At 47.5% G+C, this 23,444-nt stretch overlaps 1 protein-coding gene across 2 annotated transcripts in view; it reads right to left on the bottom strand.

Annotated features, from left to right (window-relative positions):
• Positions 1-418: 418 nt before the first annotated feature.
• GATA4 (GATA binding protein 4) overlaps positions 419-23,444 on the bottom strand; it is a 28,820-nt gene continuing 5,794 nt past the window's right edge. The window contains exons 2-6 of one of the 2 annotated variants that reach the window (XM_066314624.1): positions 9,616-9,785; positions 6,706-6,831; positions 6,096-6,183; positions 5,712-5,857; positions 419-5,096 (exon numbers count right to left, since the gene is read on the bottom strand). In XM_066314624.1, the coding sequence (XP_066170721.1) occupies positions 4,914-5,096; positions 5,712-5,857; positions 6,096-6,183; positions 6,706-6,831; positions 9,616-9,785 (713 nt within the window). In that variant the 3' untranslated portion in view covers positions 419-4,913. The remainder of the gene's footprint in view (positions 5,097-5,711; positions 5,858-6,095; positions 6,184-6,705; positions 6,832-9,615; positions 9,786-23,444) is intronic. The other variant, XM_066314625.1, reaches the window with a different exon arrangement.

The raw sequence follows: 23,444 nt of genomic DNA, 5'->3' as shown, positions 1-23,444 counted from the left end.
TGTCAAAGGCCAGGTTCAATAAGGCCTTGAACAGCCTGGTCTAGTGGAAGGTGTCCCTGCCCATGGCAGGGGGTGGGACTAGATGAGCTTTAAGGTCCCTTCCAACCCCCTCAACATCCTACAATTTGGAAAAACATTTCTACGATGAGGGTGGTCAGGCACTGAAAAGGAGCCCAGAGAGGTGGTGGGATTTCCCTCTTGAGGTATTTTCAAAACTTGACTGAGCAGGGCTCTGAGAATTCTAATCTCATCTTTTCTGACATAAAATTCCCTATAATTCTTTCATTGTGAACTCTGTGAGACGTGACCCACTTCACCATTTCTTCTCTAGGTGCAATTCACGTGTTCAGTATTTCAACACCCTGCCCTCTTCAAGAAGCCAATGAGGGTAGACAGAATCAAGCAGAAACCTTCTGGGTTTATTATCATTGTTTTATTTCCATTAGTTCTAAAGGTGTAGAAGTTAACGTGGATTGGTAGCCATACTACTTCATAATAGATATTTTTTTTACATCTTTAAATAATTACAGCTTGTTCAGTTGGTTGGTTTCCCTCTCCCCCTTACAAACAAGTGTCTGTTGCCATGAGACCTTCCCAGATGACCTGGGAAGCTTCAAACTTTAAACATGGGGAGAGAATGAAGGCAAAACAAAACACCACCCCTGACATAGTCACAGCTTCAATGTTACATTGAAAGTGTCGATTGGTTTTAAAGCTCCCTTGCAATATTCCCGAGCTCCTCCTGATTGCACCCTCTCCATCCAAGCCCATAAGATTGCAAGTGATCTGTGGAACTTGTCTGATCAATTTACAAAGAATAACTGAAGTGGATCCATGTACTGCACTTCCACAAAGAGCAAGGACATTTGGAAGTGGTTGAATGACCTTTCTTGCCTCCCTGCCCTGGTTGTCATCTGTCCATCTCACTTTGTGGCCACTGGGCCAGCACCAAGGTCTGGTTTGGCACAACCAAACCTTGTGCTGTAAACCCTCCAACATCAATATTTTCATGATTAGTGATGATGTCAAGGGGAATGAATCCCACAAATGCACTTTTAAATGCACTGAGGGGTTTTGCAGGACTGGGCCCTTCCCTCTTGCTCCTCAGGGAAGGGATAGTTCTCAGCCCTGTATTTGTGTAGGACCTGGTATGGATCTCACTAGGTTCTCTAGCAATAAAAGTAATAATAAAATCAATAATTACTTTTGCCTTAATGGGTCTCTAATAACTGTGTATAATTCATTACCAAAGCAGGCTCTAACTGCCTCCCCCATCACAGGCAGGAAAGCAGAGCTCAAGTAGAACCTGGAATTTTGTAATTGGCTCCTCTTGCTGGAAGGAGCTGAGTGTGCTGAGAGTGGCAGAACTTTAAACTTCTTCTCCTGCGAGTATCCCTTCGTTTGTCACCTCTGGAGTTTGCCATCCTGCACTGGCCATCCCAGCTCCTACCTGCAAGATGTGGCTCTGAGTGATTCCCGGGCTTGGAGACCACTTTCAGCTTCCCACAATGACTCCTTTCATGAGAGTCCCCAAGTGTGAGCAATTAATTTACCAGTGATTCTTGGAAAAAACATTTCCAGCACGAGGGTGGTCACATCACACACTGTGTTGTGGTTTCAAGTTCACCAATCTAAGTCTATCTTTGGCATTTCTGTCTCTGCAGCCTGATTTACCTGCTTGTTGTTTCAGGGCTCCTCATCACTAATTGAGTTTTGCCACAGCTTTCTTCAATCAATGCAAAACCAGCACACACTGGAACAGGAACCCAGAGAGGTGGTGGGATTTCTGTCCTTGGGAATATTCAAAAGTTTCCTGAACAGGGCCTTGAGAGACCTGATCTCTTTCCTTTCTGAGTTAACTTATTCTGTAATTTGATCATTAGAAGCTCTGAAGAAGGAGATCCATCAATTATGGTTTGTTTGTACCCCACCTGAAATGGTGATGCTGCATCTTGAGATCAGTCTCTCACCATCCTGATATCAGTGTTGGCCTGAAAAAGACAAAATCTCTTGGGCCAACAGCAGCTCTACAACAGTTTTAGGTGATTGAAAAGAACCACAGAACCTGGTGTATCCAAACTTCTGCTTCTGGTGCAGAAAGGGGGACAAAAGAGCTAATTTCTACCCCTAAAGAGTTGTCTTCTACCCCTAAAGCTGCTCTCACAGCCCCCAGAGCTTCACCTTTTGAAAGCAGATGTCTTGTTCTGTTTGTGGGGACTAATAAATGCTCCTCACTCTGTTTGAAGAATTGTTTTTCAGGGTTTGAGGAAGGCTAAAATCCAGTTCATAAATCTCTACCAAGGGGACATAAGGCAGATACCTTCTGCAGGGATTTTCCCTTCTGGCGTTATGAGCAGAGTTCATTCTGGCATCTCTGAGTGGGTTCTAAGGGCAGGAGAAAAATACCACTGGGGAATTTGGCTTTGGGGGAAGGAGGAGGAAGGAAAGGTAGACAGAACCACTGTGAGCCTCCAGATGGAAAAAGAAATTGGGGTGTGGTTGGTCTGGACTTTTTATCCTGTCAAGGAGGCTCCACTCCCACTTGGGCTTTCCAGGGTAGTTCTGGATATCTCAAAAGCTGGCATGAGCCACGTGGTATTTTGTAGTGCAGGCTGCTGTGTTATGGCCAGAAATTCACAGCCAGGTCCCAGGAGAGCTCGACTGCCATTTACAAAGGGATTTACTTCAAGGAGAAGTTTGGTTAAAGATCTTGCTGCCAATGGAGAAACTCCTTTGTGTTTTCACCTCAAATTCATATTTTTCACTGCTATTTCTGGCCTCTTCTCTAAAGCCTAGCAGGTCTGAACAAAGTCACAGAATTTAATTTCATTTTATTCATGTTCCATGAATGTCTTTCTCCTCATCTGTAATTAGCAGTAATGAGGCTAAGCACTGCATTAGCTCTGCAAGACAGAGTGGGAACTGGTGTGAACACCACCCACCTGTTCCCATGGCATCATTGCCATGGCGTTTTTCTCTAGGGATTGTGGAGGCTCTGTCACCCCTCCAAAACCCTGCAAATCTGAGCTATAGAGAGAAGGGGGAATGCAGGAGGGTCCAGGACTCTCCAGTCATGACCAGTCCAGTTGAATCCTTCTCCTTAGAGAAGCTTTTACACCACCAGGAGGAAAAGGGTGAGTTCAAACAAAGACAATACACATTTTGCTTCAAACCTGTCCATGGCTCTCCTCTTCACCAAGCCATGTGCCTTAGTTTGTGTTTAACATTCCCACATTCTTTGTGGGAATGTTAAACACTGGGAGACAGAGGGTGGCACATTTGGGAGGGTGGCACAATCTCCCTTAGAGACTTTTCACTTGGTATTTCTCTACTCGAATTCTGGATGTGGGGAGGAAAAGAGAGGCACTGGAAAGGCAAGAAGGGTAACAACGCTTGGGAGCAGACAGAAACAAGAGTGAAGAATCTTGCAGGATGAGGTCTCCCAGGAACTCTCTGCAAGGCCAGGCAGAGCTGTCCTTCCTTGGAAATGTTGATGCAAACGTCGTGGGAAGCACCTGGTGAAACACTTGGACTGCCCAGGGGAGCTGTGGCGTCTGTGGTGCTGGAGTCTGAGTTTGTTAAACCAGAGGCAGAGCAGTCAGGGCTGCATTTAGGCAGGACTGATCCATTTGGGAAAAGGGAATGAGTCGATGGGCTCTTTGCGTCTCTTCCAACTCCATTTTGCCAGGATTCCCTGGCAGCTGAGAGCCTTATGGGCAAGCAAACAGTTGAGTCTTGTTTAATGGAGTTGTGCTTCTCTTGCAGGCAAGCAAGTCTGTGCACATACTTGATAAAGAAAATGGCCCCTGCCACCTCCAGCAGGGGCTGAAGCCACTGCTTGCTGCAAAAAGTGAGATCCTGAAGGACCAGATATGGGAAATGGTCATGAGCCAGCTGTTAGGGGGAAATTGGGCACTCACAGTACACCCAAAAATAAGTCACAGTCACATTTCACCAGTGGCATCCAAACCAACATAAAAAAGGGCAAAATAATTAAATTATCTGTCTGAAAAGCACAGCAGTGTTAGAAGAGAATCTTTCACTTGCTGTGCTCTTGAATCATCTCTAAGCCTGGCTTGTCACTATCCATCAGGGAAGAGCCCAGCCATTTCCTCCAGGATTTGATGACCTGCATGGGTCTCATCTACCTTCTTCCAGAAGGTTCCTTCTTCCAAAATCCCCCTTTGACTTTGGACAGACCTACTCCAGGCTCAGCCAACAACCTTTTGGAAACATAGTCCCACGATTTTGTGGTGATAAATAGGAAAGGAGTTACTATTAAATACAGACAATAATGAACTTTCCAGACCATCTAAGAAAATGAAGACAATGCTCTACATGTGTGAGCTGAGGAGGAAGAGGGATGTCTCTTCTTTTCTCTGCTCTACATCATATCAAATCCACTAAAGCCACTAAAGAATCTCTAGTGAAGTCTGTTCAGCAAACTATCCTGGAACTGGCTCTGTTTGGTGGAAGATCACTGAATTTGGGTCATGAGAAGACATTTTCTTCTGTTCGGGAAAAGAATGGGTGGTGACAGAAGTGTCTCTGCTCCACCATTGTCTGAATCTTAAAATGCCAGATATTAAATAAAACTCAACAACTGTGTCCATCTCTGTGTTTCTGGCTGTTTCATAGTAAATGATGACAGTCAAATAGAGAGGCTCATTTAAAGTGGGGAAAAAAGGCTTCAAATCCTTCAGTTGCTCTGAGATTTGAGTCTTCTCTGTTCATTTCATAAGAGCTCCCCTACACCTCGGATAAGTTCTCTTTACCTCTTTGCTGGAACATCTCATGAGGGGAGAGAACGCAGGAGAGCAGGGGAGGTGGAGACAACATTGACTTGATGATTATGTGGCATCTTCTTCATCTCTCAAGCGTATCAGCCTGGAGTTCACAGGGAAAGGGCCAGGTTATGCAGTTATGATGTCCCCGTGGTTCTCAGCCAGCACCAGGCTGTTCCAGGAGTCCTGTTTGGAGCTGGTTTGGGGAGACTGGCTCATGGCTGACTGGTAAGCCTGGGGAGAAAGCTTCAGAGCTGAGATCGCAGGGTGAATGGATGATCCGTGTCCGGACATGGCAGAGACTGAGAATGCCTATGGAAAAAGAAGAATGCTGTGGAAAAAGCTTCAAACCTTAGAGGAACCATGTGAATCCCTTTAGTGTAGACTGGTGCTGTTGTAAAAATATGTCTGGATTTGCTGAAGGGCTGGAGATTGCAGCCTATGTGGGACACTTTGGGCAGGCTCTTTCCTCCTCTCTCTCTTTCCTTCTAAGTCTAGAAACACTAAACAATTTGGGTTTGAAGAGACCTTAAATATCATCTCATTCCCACCTCCTGCCATGAGCACCTTCCACTATCCCAGGCTGCTCCAAGCCCCATCCAGCCTTGGACACTTCCAGGGATACAGGGGCAGCCACAGCTTCTCAGGGAAACCTGTGCCAGGGCCTCCCCACCCTCAACAGGGAAGAACTGCTTCCCAATATCCAATCTAAATCTGCTCTCTTTCAGTTTGAAGCCATTCCCCTTTGTCCTGTCACTTCAGACTCTTGTAAATAGTCTCTCCATCTTTTCCTGCAGCCTACCTTCAGGTGCTTGTCCTTTACCTAAGTAAACTTTTGAGCATGTTCTCCCCATGTCTACCATCCTATTTCCCTTTTTTTTTTTTTTTTTTTTTTTTCTCCCCACTGCCAGCACCTCCTCGCTGTACCTGAGAAACGGGGCTGGGGTGCCCATAGTGAGATGAGAGCCCGGGTTCTGTTTTGATGGGGCGCATTTCCTCGGTGGTCGTGGTGCTGCTGCTGCTGCTGCTGGTGGAGCTGGTGGTCGGAGTAAGACTCTCACTGCTGGATGGGCCTGGGAGAAACCAGAGAGTTAAACAGGCTTTTCCCAAAGACCTTTCAGCACAGAGCTGTGCCCACTCACCCAGAAGCTAGTGTGGTAAAAATGAATTTTTAAAATAGTTGGAAGGTTATTCAGGTATTTAAACATCCCTCGTTTTATATAAATCAGCCTGTTTTGTCATTGGATCTCTAATTCTAGGGCACTGTGGTCAGAAAAACAAATAAAATAAATTCCTTCATTCAACACTTACCTGCGGGGGCCTTTGTTTTGTTAAGGTTCTTAGGCTTGCGTTTCCTCGTCTGAATTCCCTCTTTTCTCATGGCTAAAGGCCTTGGGACCTGTGGATCCAAATAGAAAAGCACATCAGTTTCTGAATGTCCTTAAGGTCATCTAAGAGAACATAATTCCAGTTCTAACTTGTGGTCGAGCTGGTTTAATTGAAAGCAACAACAAGATGGAGCCCAAATTCCCTGGTCAAGAGAGATTCAAGATGTGCATCCAAATGGGAATAAGAAGGCAGGTCACACCATGGTACTGAGTGTTTTAGGGCCAGAAGGGAGCTACAGCTCATCTGTTTGTGCTTCTGCCTTGGCTTTTTTACTGAGGTGCCTGAATTTATTTAGGAAGAATCTGGGCCCGGTTTTATTAGGTTTTAAGACTTATTTGCAAAGGGGACCTAATTAATGAATGAGAAATACCCGGCGTGCACACCTCCTTGCAGATATAAACGTGATTCACCTTGAGGGGGAGTAAACCCAAAAGGGCAGCAGGAAAAACAGCTCCAGGAGAGCACAGAGGTGTGAAAAGAACCCAGCCCCTAGCCTGGTGCCATGAACACCCTTCCCACAGCAAGGATTTACCCCGTGGAGCTTCATGTAGAGCCCGCAGGCGTTGCAGACGGGCTCCCCCTCGGCGTTCCTGCGCCAGAGCGTGGTCGTCGTCGTGTGGCAGTTGGCACAGGAGAGCCCAACACGGCGGGATGCTGACTGTGGGGACAGCAGAGCAAGGAAACATGGTCAGCCCTGCAGTGCCCTCACCAGCAGTGCCCCACATCCCCAACCAGCTCACTCCACCAGGCCTCAGGGCTTCCTCTCCTCCTGCCTCTCTAATTTCTCTTTCTGCCCCTTTGCAGTTGTCCAAGTGCCTCTTTCTGCCCATCTTGCCTTTCCACTGACTCCAGGAGGTCTCAGTTTTCATGGGCCATCTCAGATGGCGCCAGTGACATGAAATAGAATCATTAAGGTTGGAAAAGATCTCCAGGATCTTTGAGTCCAACCTGTGACTGATCACCACCTTGTCACCCAGCCCAGAGCACTGAGTACTACATCCAGACCTTCCTTGGACACCTCCAGGGATGGGGACTCCAAACCTCCCTGGGCAGCCCCTGCCAATGCCTGACCACTGTTTCAGTGGAGAAATTCTTCTTGATGTCCAACGTGAACCTCTCCTGGCACAGCTTGAGGCTGTTTCCTCTCTTCCTGTCCCTGTTTTCTGACAGCAGAGCCCAGCCCCCTCCTGTCAGGGAGTTGTGGAGGGCCAGTCCCCACTGAGTCTCCTTTCTCCAGAATCCCACATCACCTGAACAGAGCCCCAGATCTCCAGCAGCTCTAGTGGCAGCTTAGAGACCCCCTGCACACCTACACTAAGGTGTCTGGATCTCAAGCCATCCTGCCTTTTCCAGCGCCCAAGCCCTTCCAGGCATCATGGCTATTCCAAGAAAATGTTATCAATACCATAAATGTTATATATTCCTTGCTGGCTTTGTGCTGTGTTGCTCGTAGACAGGCCTCAAGGGGAAGATAAAAAAAAGTGAAGCTTCCAGCAGCATTTTTCTCCTCTTGATAAAGAGGGATAATTAATAGGCAGTCTCACTAATGAATTAGCGCAGGGAGCAGATCGGAAGTTTCTTTTCTGGATGAACTGGTTTAGTCAGGCTCAGAAGGCAACAGGAGAAAGCCACAGGCTTGAAGCTGTATGAAGGACAAATTTTGAGCTGGGAAGCAGAGTGGGAGGTGGAGGAAGAAAAAGCCACATCCTCCACACCTGCCTGACTCTTCCCATCACCCTTCAAAGCTCAGGCCTTAGAGGGCAGTAAATGGGAGAGGGAAGGTCCTGTGTGCCGGGGTCAGAGCCTGCCGGGATCACTCGGTGGCTGGAAAGGCGTTTCACAAGAGGGCGCTCGGTGCCCGCGGCTGCTGGCAGCGCTCCGGCTGCCGCTGTGACTTTTGTCACTCGCAGGGGACGGCTGGGTTTGGACACAGACAGGGCTGAGCGATGCAAAGGGCAGGGCAGGGTTGGGATGGAGCCTCGTGGAAAACAAGGAGCGTGGAAACCTGGCTTTCAGGTGGCTGCTTTTAGCTTGGGTTCATGACCGTGGAACTTTATGAAATTGTAGGATATTGTAGGGTCTTAGAATTTTAAGAGGTTAGAAGGGATCTTAAAGCTCATCTTGGCCCACTCCTCTGCCGTGAGCAGGGACTCCTTCACTAGACCAGGTTGATCAAGGCCTTATCCAGCCTGGCTTTGAACACTCAGGGTTGAAGCATCCACAGCCTCCCTCCTTGGGTAACCTATTCCAGAGTCCTACCACCCTCACAGTAAAGAGTTCTTCTTAATACCTAACCTAAATTTCCCCTCTTTAAAGCTGTGCCCATTCTTCTTTTCCTGTCACTCCAGTTCCTGTTGAGGAGTCACGGCTTCCCTGTAGGACCTTTTAGATACTGGAGGGAGCTGTGAGGTCCCCACAAGACCTTCTCTTCTCCAGGCTGAAGAGTCCCAACTTTCTCAGCCTGTCCTGATGGACTCCTGTCACTGGGGACACAGAGACCTTCCCAAAACCCCTCACCAAAACATGCAGGGAGCAGCAGGTTATCAACACGGATCTCACAGAATCATGGAATGGTTTGGATTGGGAGGGGACCTTAAAGATCACCAAGTTTCATCCCCTGCCATGGACAGGGACACCTTGCACTGTCCCAGGTTGCTCCAAACCCATCTAGCCTGGCCTTGGACACTTCCAGGGATCCAGGGGCAGCCACAGTTTCTCTGGCCAACCTGTGCAATGGTCTCAGCACCCTCACAGGGAAGAATTTTTCCTTAATATCCCATCTAAACCTGCTCTGTCAATTTGAAACCATTCTCCCTTGTCCTGTCATCCTTGTAAATAGTCTCTCTCCATCTTTCCTTTAGGCTTCCATCAGGAAAACTGCAATTAGGCAAACCCAAAACCTTCTCTTTTCCCAGGCTGAACAATCCTGTTCCTGTCCCTCAGATTCCTTGTGCATACCCCACCCTGACTCCACAGGCTTTGGGATGCCCTGACCTGCCCTATGATGGGGGCTTCACCTCACCCAACTGATCTGAGAGCAGAGTATCCAAAAAAAGTATCCACAAAAGTCACCATGAAGTGAGGGGCTCACCCAGCAGTGGCCAGGGACCCCTGTGGCTAAGAGAAGATAGACTGGTACTGTGCTGGAACTGGAAGGACTTTCCATTCCTCCAAAGATACCTGCAGTGATACTAAAGCAAAGACTGGCTTTTGCTGAACTGACACCACAAACCCCAAAATCACCCTGTGTCCCACAGCCCCTTCCACTGCCTGGCTGAGTGTCTGGAGAACTGCTCTGGGCAATACTTGGAGTGTCCCAAGCATGAGAAAATCTGGCTTGTTTTGAAAATTTGGGCAGATGGAGTTGAAACACCCCCGGCATCTCCAGCTGGCCGAGATTTTTTTGCCTCCTCCTGGCCCCAGGTGTGTGATCTTGACTCACCAGCCTCCTCTGGGGTTTGAACAGGGGCCGGTTGATGCCGTTCATCTTGTGGTAGAGCCCGCAGGCGTTGCAGAGGTAGTGCCCCGTGCCGTCCCTCCTCCACAGCGGGGTGGACATGGCCCCGCAGTTGACACATTCTCGCCCCTCCGAATAATCGTCAAAAAATTCTGCTGCCAGGATGGGAGAAAAGGGAAAAGACTCAGTTAATTAGGTGGCTGTACCTTTAATTGCTGCCCTGCTTCTCTGTTTAGCCCAGAAGGAACGTTTCAAGAAATCACAAACACTCAGATTGTACAGGTTGCAAGAAACAGCTCTTCCTTCCCCAAGGGAGCCCGCCATGGGATTATTGGGAAGAGGGACTCCTTTCCCTGCCGTGAAGGCACTTCTATGGCAGCAGGGATGTGCTGGGACACGGATACCAAGAGACAGATATAGGAACCTTTCGCTTCTGCTCTAACATTATCCAATTTTTGAGATTGCCCATAGCCAGGGCCAGCAGATCGGGGCAGGCAAACAACCCTGGTTACCATCAAGGCAGATTCCTGAGACCACGGATAAACACAAACCCCACAGAGCAGAACTGCCCAGAGGTCAGGCAGCTGCATCTCAGCTGGGCAGGCAAAACCATTCCATGTGACCTGCTCCCTATGAGAATGCTTCTCACCCAGCCCCTCTGCTGGGGAGAATGTCTGCAGAGAGCCAAGGGGAGGTTCGTGTGCCTTCACCCCATTCTCTGCATAGAAAACATCTCCTGAGTTACAGGAATCCACATGTACAACATGAAGATTCCCTGCCCAATGGAAAGGGGTTGGAAATGGATGGTTTTAAGGTCTCTTCCAAACCACTCCCTGGTTCTGGGATTCAAACCCCCACTCAGGTTGGCAGCCAGCCGGGATTGTTGGGAATTTATGTCTGTTAGAAGCTTAGCTTTTGATGGAAATCGGTATTGTGCTTGATACTCCAGGGCTTGTTGCATTCACCCACTGCCTTCCTGGTACATCCAGCACTGGGGCTCAGCTGCTGCTGGGATGTGAGGGACAATTGGGCATGGAGTGATATGAAAAGGGGGAATGCCTTTAAACTGACACAGGGCAGGGTTAGATCAAATGTTAGGAAAAAAACTCTTCCCTGTGAGGGTGATGAAGCCCTGGCACAGGTTGCCCAGAGAAGCTGTGGCTGTTCCATCCCTGGAAGTGTCCAAGGCCAGGTTGGATGGGGCTTGGAGTGACATGGGAAGGTGGAAGTTGTCCCTGCCTGTATCAGGGGCATGGAATGAGATGAACTCTAAATTCCCTTCCAACCCAGACCATTCCGTCACTCTCTGAACTGCCATGGGCAGGACCAGGAGGTTCAAAGGCCAGCACAACACAACTCAAATGCATCATCCTTTGGAAAGACACAGCTCACTCCTTGTTCCCTGCAAACCCTTCCAGAAACCAAGAACATCACCGTATTTTTTGCTTGTCCACCTGCTTTTTACACAAAAATCTCAGCTTCCTGCTGGAAGACAATTGCTCCCCAAGGAGCTAAACCAACAAAATTTGGCCTCTTGCTGAGCCGTGCCTCAATCCCATGTGGATTCTCTGATGACTAGCAAGAGTTATGTTCAGACATGGCCTTATTTTCTCTTTTCCCCAGACTATTTTTGGAAAATCTGCAGGAAACTGCATAACCATGAAGTGGCCAAAGGACAAAAAAATTAATGAAGTGGCGCCAGTTAACAGAGACAAATATTCATGTGAGCCTAATTCTCCCTAGAAAATCTGGCTCAAAATGGCAGGAGATTACACCGTGTGCCCATGGGGAAATCATAGAGAGCAGTAATTTATTGTACCTAGGCAGCTCTGGAGCCAGAAAATCCAGGAATCCAGTATTTTCCCAACAGCTTAGGAAAGTCTCATCACCCTGGAGCAATTCTGGTGGTTTCAAAAAGATGGGAATACCTCCAGGCGATTTTTGTCCACATGGATTCAGTGATACCATAACCCTCACTTTCCCCCTTAAAATGACAATTGAGTCACAGCCAAAATCTAGATCAAATAAACTTCCTTAAAAAGAGAAGGGATTGGAACAGCTGGTCAGGAAAGAACTCGTTTCCTTGAAAAATCTCAAGAAAGGAAAACATTTCACTTTTTTTTTTTTTCATTTAGAAGTTGTTGAGGTTTTTGATTATAATTTTCCAAAGAAAAAGCCAAAGTATTTTCACAGTAATTTTTTTTTCCTGTAAAAAAATCCCTTCTTCTTAGAAAGTAATTCAGTACAGGGTTGTGGACACAATCCAGGGAGAATTTAGCAGAGCTGAGGTAATCAAAAGGTGACAGTTAAAACTTGAGTGGTTTGAGTTGTGCCTGTGACTAGTTACAAAATATTATCTTTCTTGGAGATTTTTCCACCAGGAAACCAAAATATGAAAGTTTTTAATCAAAGGCAAAGGAGAAAATTCTTAACAGTCCCTTGGAAATATTAAGAATTGGGCTAGTTCTTTAATAAGAAGGTCCCTCAGAAAAATGTGAAATATGGATATATTTCTGATTTTGGAAAAATGTAAGTCTCCTATCTTCTGACAATGAATAATTTGTTGCCACATGTTGAGTGTTATTTCCCAAGAGTGAGACACACAGCTCCAGTGCCATGCTATTTTCAGTGTTGGTTTCTCATCAACACCCAAAAGCCCAGTGCAAACCAGCCTTGAGACCTGCTCCCCTTTTCCATCTGCACTTGACTGATATTCTTCCCTGTTTCTTTGGCACCTTTGGTTTTGTGGGGTTTTTTCCCCAGATTCCGTGGGATTGGACTGGAACATCTCTCTCAATGAACTTTTATAGAATCACAGAAAGGTTTGTGTAGGAAGAGACCTTGAAGCCCATCTCATTCCAGCCCCCTGCCAAGGGCAGGGACAGCTTAAACTATCCCAGGTTGCTCCAAGCCCCGTCCAAACTTTCACTGGTTGAAGGTTGAAGTTTCCAAAAGTCCCCTCCTGCTTCTGTGGCAATAACATTCGTGAGACTTTCCCCTATCAGCTGGAGGCAAAGGTGATCCTTGTGAAGGTTCATAAACAGGAATCACTGGTGTTTGAGATGGGAAGGGACAGACTTTGTTCCCGCGGGACACCGAAGCTCCACGCAATGGGTGGTTCTCCTTAATCACAGCCCATATCAGATGGGTGTGTCCCCTCTGGGCACCACCCAGTGCTGAGTCAGATGACACCTGCAGAGTGCAACCTCTTTAAAAACATTCCTGCAGCCCTGACAGGGTAGGGAGGGTTCTTTGACCTAGGGAGATGCCACCTGGAGGGGATATATCCTCACCTGCTTCAAAGAATGCTTTGGGATGGCACAAAAGGTGTCTTAGGAACTACTGGGTGTTGGCTTAGAGATGATGATATGGTCTTCGTGCGTGTCATTTATTGAACAAAGGGTGTTTGTTTAGGCCCTAAGGAAGTGGGAAACAAGGGACTGGATTTCTTTCTAGAACAAATCATATTTTTATAATTATCATTTATATATATATATATATATATATATAATGAATATATATATAAAATTTCACAGCATCTCTTAACTCCAGGATGAAGTTGCTGAGGGGAGCTTTCTGAGCGGTCCTTCTGGCCACACATGCCCCCGGCTCTGAAAAACCCTGAAGATCTACGAAATAGTGAGAAAGTATCACCTGAACACCTGCAGCCTGTGCAGTTTGGTGTGGGTAGGTGTTCAGAACCCAGGAAACCAAAATGTTCCCAGGGCTCAGAGCCCACAGGACCTGGGATCCGCCGTCAGGCTGAGCTAAATTGGGCATGGAGGTCACCGGGCTTCAATGCACTAATTGTTTAATTTGTCAGTGTTATTAATAATGGGGGATTAAGGAGACTCCCCAGGAAAAAAGCAGCAAAGTGTTTCCTTGGCTTCTGACTCAGGGCTGGAGCTCTAAATCCTGGCGTTATGAGATCCCCTGACACTTATTCCTTGTACTTTGCAGGCGGGAAAGGAAGCGTTTATTCAGGCAGCAAATGGCCCGAGCGGCTCCCGGAGGGCCCTGAACAATGAGGGGGGAAGGAAAGGCTCCCCCAGTCCCACTCAGGGCAATAATTTCCGTTCTGTGGCACAGGAGCCGCTGTCTGATAATGGAGATTTATGGGTCCATCCGGTGACCTCTGTAATGGCCTTTCTGCTGGAAAGATTTACACCCTCTCCCGAAGCCAGGTACAGCCAGCACTGGGACAGGGTTAAGGGAAGGATTTGCTGATCAGGCTGAGAAGGACGTCAGCCCACGGCTGGGGGAAGCCTCGTGTGTGCTGAGTGGCCTCATCTCCCTCTTTGAATGCTCAGCTTCCCCACATGCCTTTGCCAAGCCCTTATCTTGTATCTTGGGATCATTCGGTCCTTTTTATGGGCTGGGTCCCTGGTGTTGACTAATCCGGATGGCCTTCTACTAAATTCTTCATAAAACCCTGCCTTTAGTCAATGAAGGAGCTTCTCACGTGAAAGCAGATCATGAAATCTCACTGAATGACCAGTGGAGAGGATGGTTTGTGTCCCATCCCTATCCTCATCATCAGCTTGCTGTGTAAAATGAGATTTTTTTTTCTCCTCACATCTACTGTTCGTGAGCACTGCAAGGTCCCCAGGGCAGGAAATATCACTTGTGTGTTGCACAACAGCCTCCTCCTAATCTTGGGTGAGGCCTTGAGTATGCTCATGTCAGAAATAGTTTCCACAATGGGATATCCAGTTCCCAGGGAGCCAGCAGTGGCTCCTGAGTGGGGCACGGGGGTCTGGAAGGGAAAAAAGAATTCTTGGATGTGGCCCTTCGTGACACTTGGTCGTTTTGGGAGGGGTCCTTCACATCCACTGAGATAGACCTGTATGGACAATGCTGGGGTCATCAAAAAAGCAGATTGGAGCTTGCCATGCCAGCCCATACCTCCAGCACCAAAGGTCTGAGGAATTTTGCCTTCCCAAACAGAAGAACCAGATACCCACTTTCAGCTCAGCCCAAGGCTTGAGCCTGGAGACTGGCTTGAAGTGACTTCTTTCCACCATCTCTGCAAAACTCAGCTTTGCCAGCCTGGCACTGCATCCATTTCTAAGTCCAAACCTTTGGACTTTTCTTTAGCAACCCGTCCCTAGAAGTGGTCCAGGCCAGGTTTGATGGGGCTGGGAACAACCTGGGATAGTGGAAGGTGTCCCTGCCTATGGTGGAGGGTGGAACTGGATGAGCTTTAAGTTCCTTCCAACCCAAACCATTCAGTGATTCTGTGATTAAATCTGTTTGCATTAGAGAGATCACCTTGAATGCATAAACCTGATGGATCAGGATCCTAAGGAACGATAACAGAAAAAGGAAAGATTTTGAATACTTCAGCTCAGAGCCAATTCTGAGCGTCCAATTTATGAATTTCGCTTCCCAAACCATCCTGTGGAAGGGGACAAAGAGCTCTCCTTACCCTGGTTTGGGTCAGACCCTCCTGCATGAGAAACAATGAGGTTGTCTTCTACTTCCCTCCAACCCCCTCCTGCCTTCACCCTCTCTGGATGGAAAGAGACTTCCATTAATATAGCACTGGAGTTTTGTTTATAGCTGGAGAGAGATTTGATATCAACAGTTCCCCTTGCCGAAGTGTCTTCTCAATCCAATGAAGCAACTCAGCAAAGGAGGAACTGTCCTTCAAACACAGCCAGGCCACTTACAGGCTCTAAACAGAGCCTGAGAGCAGTTTTCCCAGCAGAGAAGCAGTTTCCTAAAACAATTTGTTATGATAAGAGGTGAGAGCCACGATCCTATGTATACACAACCCCAAATGGACTCTCAGGGGCACTCGCAGCTGAGGCAAAGAACATGGACACCCTGGAATCCCACCCAGGACACCCTCACCTTCTGCTTCAAGGGACAGCCACCACAGTATGGCAGGAGAAACTGGATTGACCATTCCCAGCCACTTTGTCCCAAATCCCAAAATTGTTCCCATTAAAAAGTGGCAGTTTGGAAATCCTTCAAGTCTTCAAGCCCTTTTGGGGTCCTTTAAACCAGCATTTTGCTGCAGCTAGAGGAGCTGGAAGTCACATCTTCTACTTCTTTGGAATGGGTTGAGGTGTTTCCATGAATTGCATGATTCCAGAAGCTGGAGTTTCAAGGGGGAAAACCCACCAAAATGTTTCTGGTCAGATCACAGCCAAGTTAAAAGTGCTGGTTAGTCCAGGATTGTGGCAGAGGAGGAAAAAAAAAAGGAGGAAAGACAAAAGAGGAATGGGCAAGGAGTGACTACAAATTTAAGAAGCCCAAATTTATGCATGGGAGAGCTCTGTAGGCAAAGGAAGGCGGCCAGTGAGCCTTTTTTTTGTCCATGGGGACATCACCAGCTTGGCACACAGGCTGGGATCAGAAAGTGAGGATGGAGCTGATGGAGACAAGGGTGTTTCTGTAAAAAACAGGTTTTGCCCTTTGGTTTTTCCCCCTCTGCTCCCTCTTCTCTTCCTGTGTCCCCTCAGACAGAATTTGGGGAAAATTCACCCAGGGTCTTAGAGATTAATGGAATCTAAACACAGGGAGAATGGGACAGTGCCTGTCTGAGCAGTGCCCACCACTGGGCTGGGTGCTGTGGGAATGTGGCTCCCTGCTCTCCCCTGGTCTGGATTAACAGAAGGCATCACCCATGTGATTGAGGATCTGCAGGAAGTGGGGAACCAGGTAAATTCCCCACACTTAGCCAGAAACACGGTTTCAAGCAAAAAGCATCATTGTGCAGCCTCACAGAAATGGCTTGATGCCATCCCAGAAAGTTTTCGGGTTTATCTGACACATCTATGGCGGAGAAAATGGCTGTGTACCCACTTAGCTGCCTGGGCCAAACAGTCCTCTCTCTGAAAACATAAAAGACCCTACTTATTGCTGAGGAAACATTCACCCTACAGTCTGCCTTTCCAGAAGGCAAAGAAATCTGCTCTTTTCCCCGGCTTCGCAAAACACCACAGCGAGACATTTCCCGTGCAACCCTTCCCAGGCCAAATGTTTCACGTCAAGGCAAAGGGAACATTGTGTCCCTCCCCTGCAGCCCTCCCTGCTCTGCCTGCAGCAAGCCAAGGTCTGTGGCACACACCATTGCCAGCAGCCAGGAATACTCCTTTCCTTCATGGATATGTTTTCCCTGCTTTGAAGGACGGTGGAGGTGGAAGCAGCCAAAGGACCAGCTGAGATCATGTGCAAGAGGGCCACGGTGGGAAGGTTGGGCAAATTCTGGGCCTGGCTTGGAGTTCAGTCTTGGCTCTGCAATAGCGTGCCCTTGAGCAAGGCTTTTCATCTCGTGGTGACGCTGTCCTTTCCCCAGGACAAAGAGTGACACAGGAGGGGGCCAAGAGGACAACTTTCAAAAACCTCAGCTGAAGACAAGAAATGGATGGAAGAAGGGTGGGTGGAAACAAGCTAGATTCCTCTAAATCAGATCTAAACAGTATTTTGGGAAGGGGCAGGAGCTGGGGGAATGGCTTACCTGTTGCTTGGAAAAAGCACTGACAGCTCTCCAGCACACCAAAACCACCACAGCCCAAACCATCCAGCCCCATGGTTGCCCCAGAGCTTAGTGGAGAGACAGTCCACACACACTCTGAAGGACAATGCCCCACTTCCCTAAGCCTGCTGTGAAGGAGATAGGAATGCAGACATCCCTGAGGGTCTCCTGGTGGGAGCCCCTTGGCCACCTCTTTGAGAACGACCTGGTGTCCAACAGCAGCTTCTGCTGACTGTCAAATTGTGCCTGAGTGAACTCCCACCCACCAAGGTGACCTCCCCTTCCTTACTCCTCCTTGCAGTTCTTACACTTGTAAATATCTGAGGCTCCTCTGATAAACAGGAGATTCCTCCGCTTATCGACTGTCCAAATATTTTTTAACAAATCTCAGATTAGCAAGGGGAGCCCAGGGAATGGGCAAGATGGGGTCAGCCACAGCCTGGGGTCTGCTTGGCAGGAGGCACCTGGAAATGGTCTTTCTCTCTTTTGACAAAGGAAAAAGAGCCACAGCCTTGCCCTGCATGAAATTTGGCCCGTCTCCAACTGGATTACCCATCTAGAGACTCTTCTTTGATGGCCTCAGGGAAAGGACGGTGAGGAAAAAATGAAGAAGATCAGAAAAGCTTGGGGATTTGCAGTGCCATGATCCCTCCTGGGCAGCTGTTTCTGAGTTGGGAACAGGTCATGGATCATGTGCAGCTGTTCCTGGTGTTCCCACAGGGGACCACAAGCAGGTGTGCTGTGGAGTCCTGCCAAGCTGCTGCTCCATGGCTGACTCATGGGAATTGGCCTTATGGCTGTGGGGTGACTGGTGAACCAGGGCCAGATTCTGGGGGGGTGGTGAAGCCTGACCCTAAGCCCAGCCAGCAGAGTCTGGCCATGTTCAAAGGTTCTGAGACCCCAACCACATCCAAACTTCTTCCCAGGAGCTGCACCAGGAGATGCTGGGCTCAGGCTGAGGTGGTCTGTGCTTGGACCATGCTAACAGGGGCTAACAGTTATCTCAGAATCACAGAACATCCTGAGCCAGAAGGGATCCACAAAGATCATTGAGGCCAACTCCTGCCTCTGCACAGGACAACCCCATGATCCTTCACCAGTGATTGAAGATTATGGTCTGTTGGATTTTCATTAGGACATGGGGGAATGTCCACCCTTGGGCATTCCAAAGCCTCATCCACATGCCTTCAGCCACTGCTGAGGTGGTTGTCCTGCTGGAGATCTTAAAATGTGAATTTCTACAATCCTACAACTCCAGAAACTCAAAGTTTGGAGTGGTGTTTTGTTTTGTTTTTTCCCAGATCAGAAGGATGGACATTTATCCAAAGCAAACAGGCAAAATCTTTCTTGTCAGAATACAATCAGTTGTATTACAGTTATTATATTTGTGTGCATGTAGTATACATATATATAAATATATATATTTGTATATATACACAATAGCATATCCTAGAATCACAGAATTGTTGGAAAGGATCTTAAACATCATTAAGTTCCAGACCCTCTTCCATAGGCAGGGACGCCTGGGATGTCCTTGAGAATGCCATTGCAGCAAGTTAGGAATCATCTCCAATAAATTCTTTCTGGTTTTGGTATTTAAACTATTATTATTATGTGACTGTATAGAACTTATCTATATAAAATGGTGTGTGCATATATATTAATATATATGTGCACAAATGAATGCATATATGTATTTTTAAAAACTGGTATGTGTAAAGCACATATGATATATTAAAACCCCTCACTTTATAATTATAAAACATGTCTATGCCATGTATAGGAATATATGGAATATGTAGGACTGCTCTAGAAACCCAATCCCTCCCTGAGCATGACAGCACCAACCAATATCCAAACCCCTGTGCCAGTTCTGTTCTAATTTCACTGATTTAGACACAGGCTCTGCCTCCAATTCAGAGCATATTAAAAAAAGCCTCATCTGTGTAAAACGTACACAATACATTAGAATCCCTCACTTTATTAATATAAAACTTGTCTACACCATGTGTAGGAATATATGGAATATATAGGACTGCTCCACATGTCCAATCCCTCCCTGAGCGTGACAGCGCCGACCAATACTGACATATCCAAACCCCTGTGCCAGTTCTGTTCTAATTTCACTGATTTAGACACGGGCTCTGCCTCCAGCTCGGAGCTGTCCCCCTGATAAATCCCACTCAGAGGAGCTGCACCAGCACAAGCCAGGCCAGATCCCAGCCTCCCAGCGGGACTCCAGCCAGGGACAAACAAAAAGGTGTTTACTACGGCTCATCACATTAGAGGGGACAGCGAGTTTGTCTAACCCCTGGCCCTTCTCTTTTCCTCTTTTATTAGTTATTCTGGACGTTAAGTCAACTCAGCCCCCGAGCGGGGCGGGAGGAGGGGATGATAAAGCATCTGCAAAGGTCACTCTGCAGCCCAGGCCAATAAAACGGCAGGTACCAACTTATCAGGGCCACATATAACTTGCAGTTTTTCTAACTCAATTGATTGGACTTTTTATCTAAAATAACAGGCATTATAAGATAGGCGAAAGTCGAGATAAGGAGGAAAATTGAGCAGGCCTCGAATCAAGATCAGGTTCTGAGGACAGGTTCAAACTCCCACACCTGCCCCAGAGGAATCAATGAAAGTTTCTTGGCGCCGTCAGCTCGTTTTGAAATGCTGATGAAGTTGGGTGAACTTTGAGACCGTGGCGTTTATTCTATGATTATAATTAACCTGCTCACCCGTTGTTATTGATTTGTGTGGAAGGAGGTGGCAGAACCTGGCTGGGATGTGGGTTTGGGAAGAGAAGTGAGACAAGAGCGAGACCCTTCCCTGGCTTGAAACAAAGGGAAGGGGTTGTGAGGGGGATTTCACTCTCTTCCTTGTGGTCCTATTTATTCTGGGAAGTGAAAAAACCCTCAAGCCCATGCCTTTATGTCCAGAGAGGTAGGATAAATTACAGCATCACTCATCTATCCCAGGGAAGTAAAGAAGGACTGAAACACGGGAAAAGTCATGCCCAGGATCCAGAGCATCATCACAGCCCAGGGGAATGTGAGGAAGAGACATCCCCCCCAGCCCCAAACCAGCTGCCCCTCTCATGCTCCACACCACCCAGGCATGTCCCAACGCAGAGTCCTTCCCAGCAGGCAGCCCCCTGGGCAGGCAGCCCCTGGGGCCAGCACTCCCTTCCCAAAATAATCTCAGACATCTGGGACCACACGTCATTCGGAGGAGTCCTGATGTCTGGGCCTCAGGGCCTCACTGATTTTTTTTTTCTTTTTTTTTTACAGCTCCAGCACTGTGAGCCCTGGATGTTGAATAATGGTGGCTCCCTGGCGTGCAAATCCAAGAGTCTGGCTTGGAAACTCATAGGAGTTTAAATAATAAATATTAGGGGGCGTTTTTTTGCCTCATCTAGGATTTCAGCATGAAGGAATCAGGGTTTCCCAGCCTCTCCCTTGTCCAGCAAAGCTGTTCTTTTCCTTTCTGAAAGAGCAGAGCCTCACATATGATAACATGACTCCAGAAGCTGGAGCTTGAAGGAAAGTTGAGGTGCACCAAAGCACGAGGGCTGGCAACAGCCAGGGGTGAGTAGCTGGGAATCCAGCAAGAGGGAGAGGTCTCCTGAACTGTCTGGAGGTGTTTGCAGACCCAAAGGAGGCCCTCAAGGTCAGAGAACAACCTGGAATTTGCTTAAATATTATGGACACAGGGAGCTCCATGTGGAAAAACCAGGAAGAATTGGCAAAATCTTGCTTGGAGGGAATGGCATGGTCTCCTTCCCTCCCCCTGCTTTGTCTCTGCCCCCAAATTTGAGTTTTAAACTTTAAGGAGAGTCTGATGGCAATGGGAACCCAGCCCCATCCCAGCTCCCTGTAAATCCACGGTGCTGGAAGCGTTGTCCAGCGGAAAAGGGCTGAGCTCTGGGAAGCAGAGCAGGAGCAGGGAGCGGCGTCCCACCACGGGACCTCTCCTGAAATGCTCCCCCGGCAGACACCAACTTAATTCCCAGGGATTAGGAGGAAGCATTTCCAGGCAGCAGTTTTGTCATCCCACATTCAGAAGCAATCCAGTACCAGTCCCTGGTGGAGACGGGAGATCAGCCCTGTGGGATCCCTCATCCGGCTGCCCTCACCCCACCTCTGCTGGAAAAATTGATAATTTTTGGCTTTCCAGGAGTCATTTCTTTTCCTCTTTCACAAACAAAGCTAATTTCTGACTCTCTCCCAAGGCTGGTGTGAGTGGTTCAAGCCCAGCTGGCTCTGATAAGGGTCTCAGAAGCTTTAAGGGTGACTAAAAATAATTAAAAAAACACCGTGAATTCCTTCATGCTGCAGCATATAAATGAAGTGGCTACTTCTCAGGAAAAAAGTAAGATCCCACTGGATTTTGGGGTTTCACCTTCCAGAAAACACATGTAAATTCCCATGTAATTTGCAGTGGGCTGAGTTTCTTCCCTATGGAATCTATGTGCATGGGCCTGATCCTGTACCAGCTCCCAGTGAACCTCCCTGTGCTTTAAATCGGGGATGGCTTCGGCCCTGAGCAAGGAATGTGGGTATTTTTGAGGCTATTTTTTCTTTGTCACAGGCCATACAGAATCTGTTTTTTAGGGGATGGCTAGTCCTAAAAACCCGAGCAGGTTTGGCCTTAGAAAGATAAGAGAAAGCAAAAAGACATTGGAAATACCCAATTTGCTCCCCTCAAGCAAAGACTTCATTCTACAATTAGGTACCCACCTCATTAAGCAAAAAACCCCTCTGTGCCAGTGAATTATTGAGAAAAAAAATTAATCACTGGGCACTTCTTGGAAAAGAAAAATATTATTTTCTCTTGCAGTTGACGCTGCCCCAAAGTTGGCTTTAAAATCCAGGTCTTGCCAAAACCCCAAAGCTGAAACATTTCAGCGCTGATGGCAGGGTCAGATCTGCATCCAACTTGGAAAAATCTCTGCCTGGCTCTTCTTTTGGAGCAGACCCAGCACCCGCCAGTTCTTTTTTTTTGGAGATGAGAAAATCCAGCCCGAGCCTAACGTATTGAAAAAGAAATCGCCGCCGAGCGCCGTGAGCATTTAAAAAGGTGCAGGAGCTCAGGGAATGCTGCAAACTCAACATACCCCACAGCAAGGAGCTCCCAGAAAAGAGGAGAAAAACGGAAAAAAGGGGGGAAAAGGGGAAAAAAATTATAAAAAACCCAATGTATTTGCAGTAAGTTTGAAAACACCGGCATTTTCAAAAGAGCCTCTAATGCCACTCGTGCCAACGGTGCTGGAATTGTTTTCAAGGGCAGTCACGCAAGTGCAAGCGCCCGTGTGTGAAAAGACCTCCGTGCTCAGGCCTGGCAGATAATTGGGTTTAATTTGTCATTACAGATGTATTTACAGCTCAGGCCCGGTCACCATGACCGATGATGTGGGGAAGACTTGGAAAGGCAGGAGAGGTTTTCATATTTTGCCATAATGTGGGATGTGATCGTAGACAGCTGCAAGAGTTCTGTCCCAAGAAAGAGAACGACTAGTTTTTCTTAAAATTAAAAAAAAAAACCCACCAAAAAACCCTCAATCAACCCTATAATGAAATTTGCTTCTATAATTTGGGTTAATTTGAGAGGTCAGAGCGAATTCTCACCTATTTCTCTGGTTATTTAAGCAGCGTTTCACATTCGCACACCAAAGGCGAATTTACACCTTCCTGCCAGACGGCAGCGCGGATTCCGACCCGCCGACAAGGTGAATATTTGGCATTTCCAGATATTCCCATCTCCCTTTTTGCAATCCTGCAGGCATAATTACACACATTCCCCACTCCAAAGCAACTCAAACCTGGCCACTACAACCGAAGGTTTTTGGCAGCATAATCACGTTTTTTAGGCTCCCACGTCGCCGAAACGTGCGGCCGGCTCAGCAAAAACCTGTGTTTCTGCCTTTCCTTCCCAGCATCAGCAAAACTTTCTTTTCTAAGCCTATGGACTGAGCTCTTGAGGTAGATTCCCACCTGGTTTTGCAGCCAGCACTGAGTCCCAAAGGGGGAGCAGGCTCTCTGTCAAGTTTTTTATGGTTGCAAAAACCTTGAAAGACCCAAGGTTTCAGCTTCCTCTGCCCCGTGAATCCCCAGAAGCGTCACCAAGCACGGGGAGATCCCTGAAATTTCCATTTCTGCACCTCCTTTTCAATGAGAAAATTGCAGGGAGGGAAGGACACACCGGGCTGGTGTGCAGATTTGGGAATAAAACCTCTCAAAGTTGATATATTTGCATTCCTTTTTTTTTTCCTATGCTTGCAAAGCTCCACAGGGCTCAAGGAGCAAAAATTTCAGCCCAGACCCCTGCGCTG

This window comes from Sylvia atricapilla, chromosome 3 (genome assembly GCF_009819655.1).
Source record: "Sylvia atricapilla isolate bSylAtr1 chromosome 3, bSylAtr1.pri, whole genome shotgun sequence".
Lineage (NCBI taxonomy): Eukaryota > Metazoa > Chordata > Aves > Passeriformes > Sylviidae > Sylvia > Sylvia atricapilla.
The sequence above is the reverse complement of the archived record's forward strand: the minus strand, read 5'-3'. Positions and strand labels throughout refer to the sequence as shown.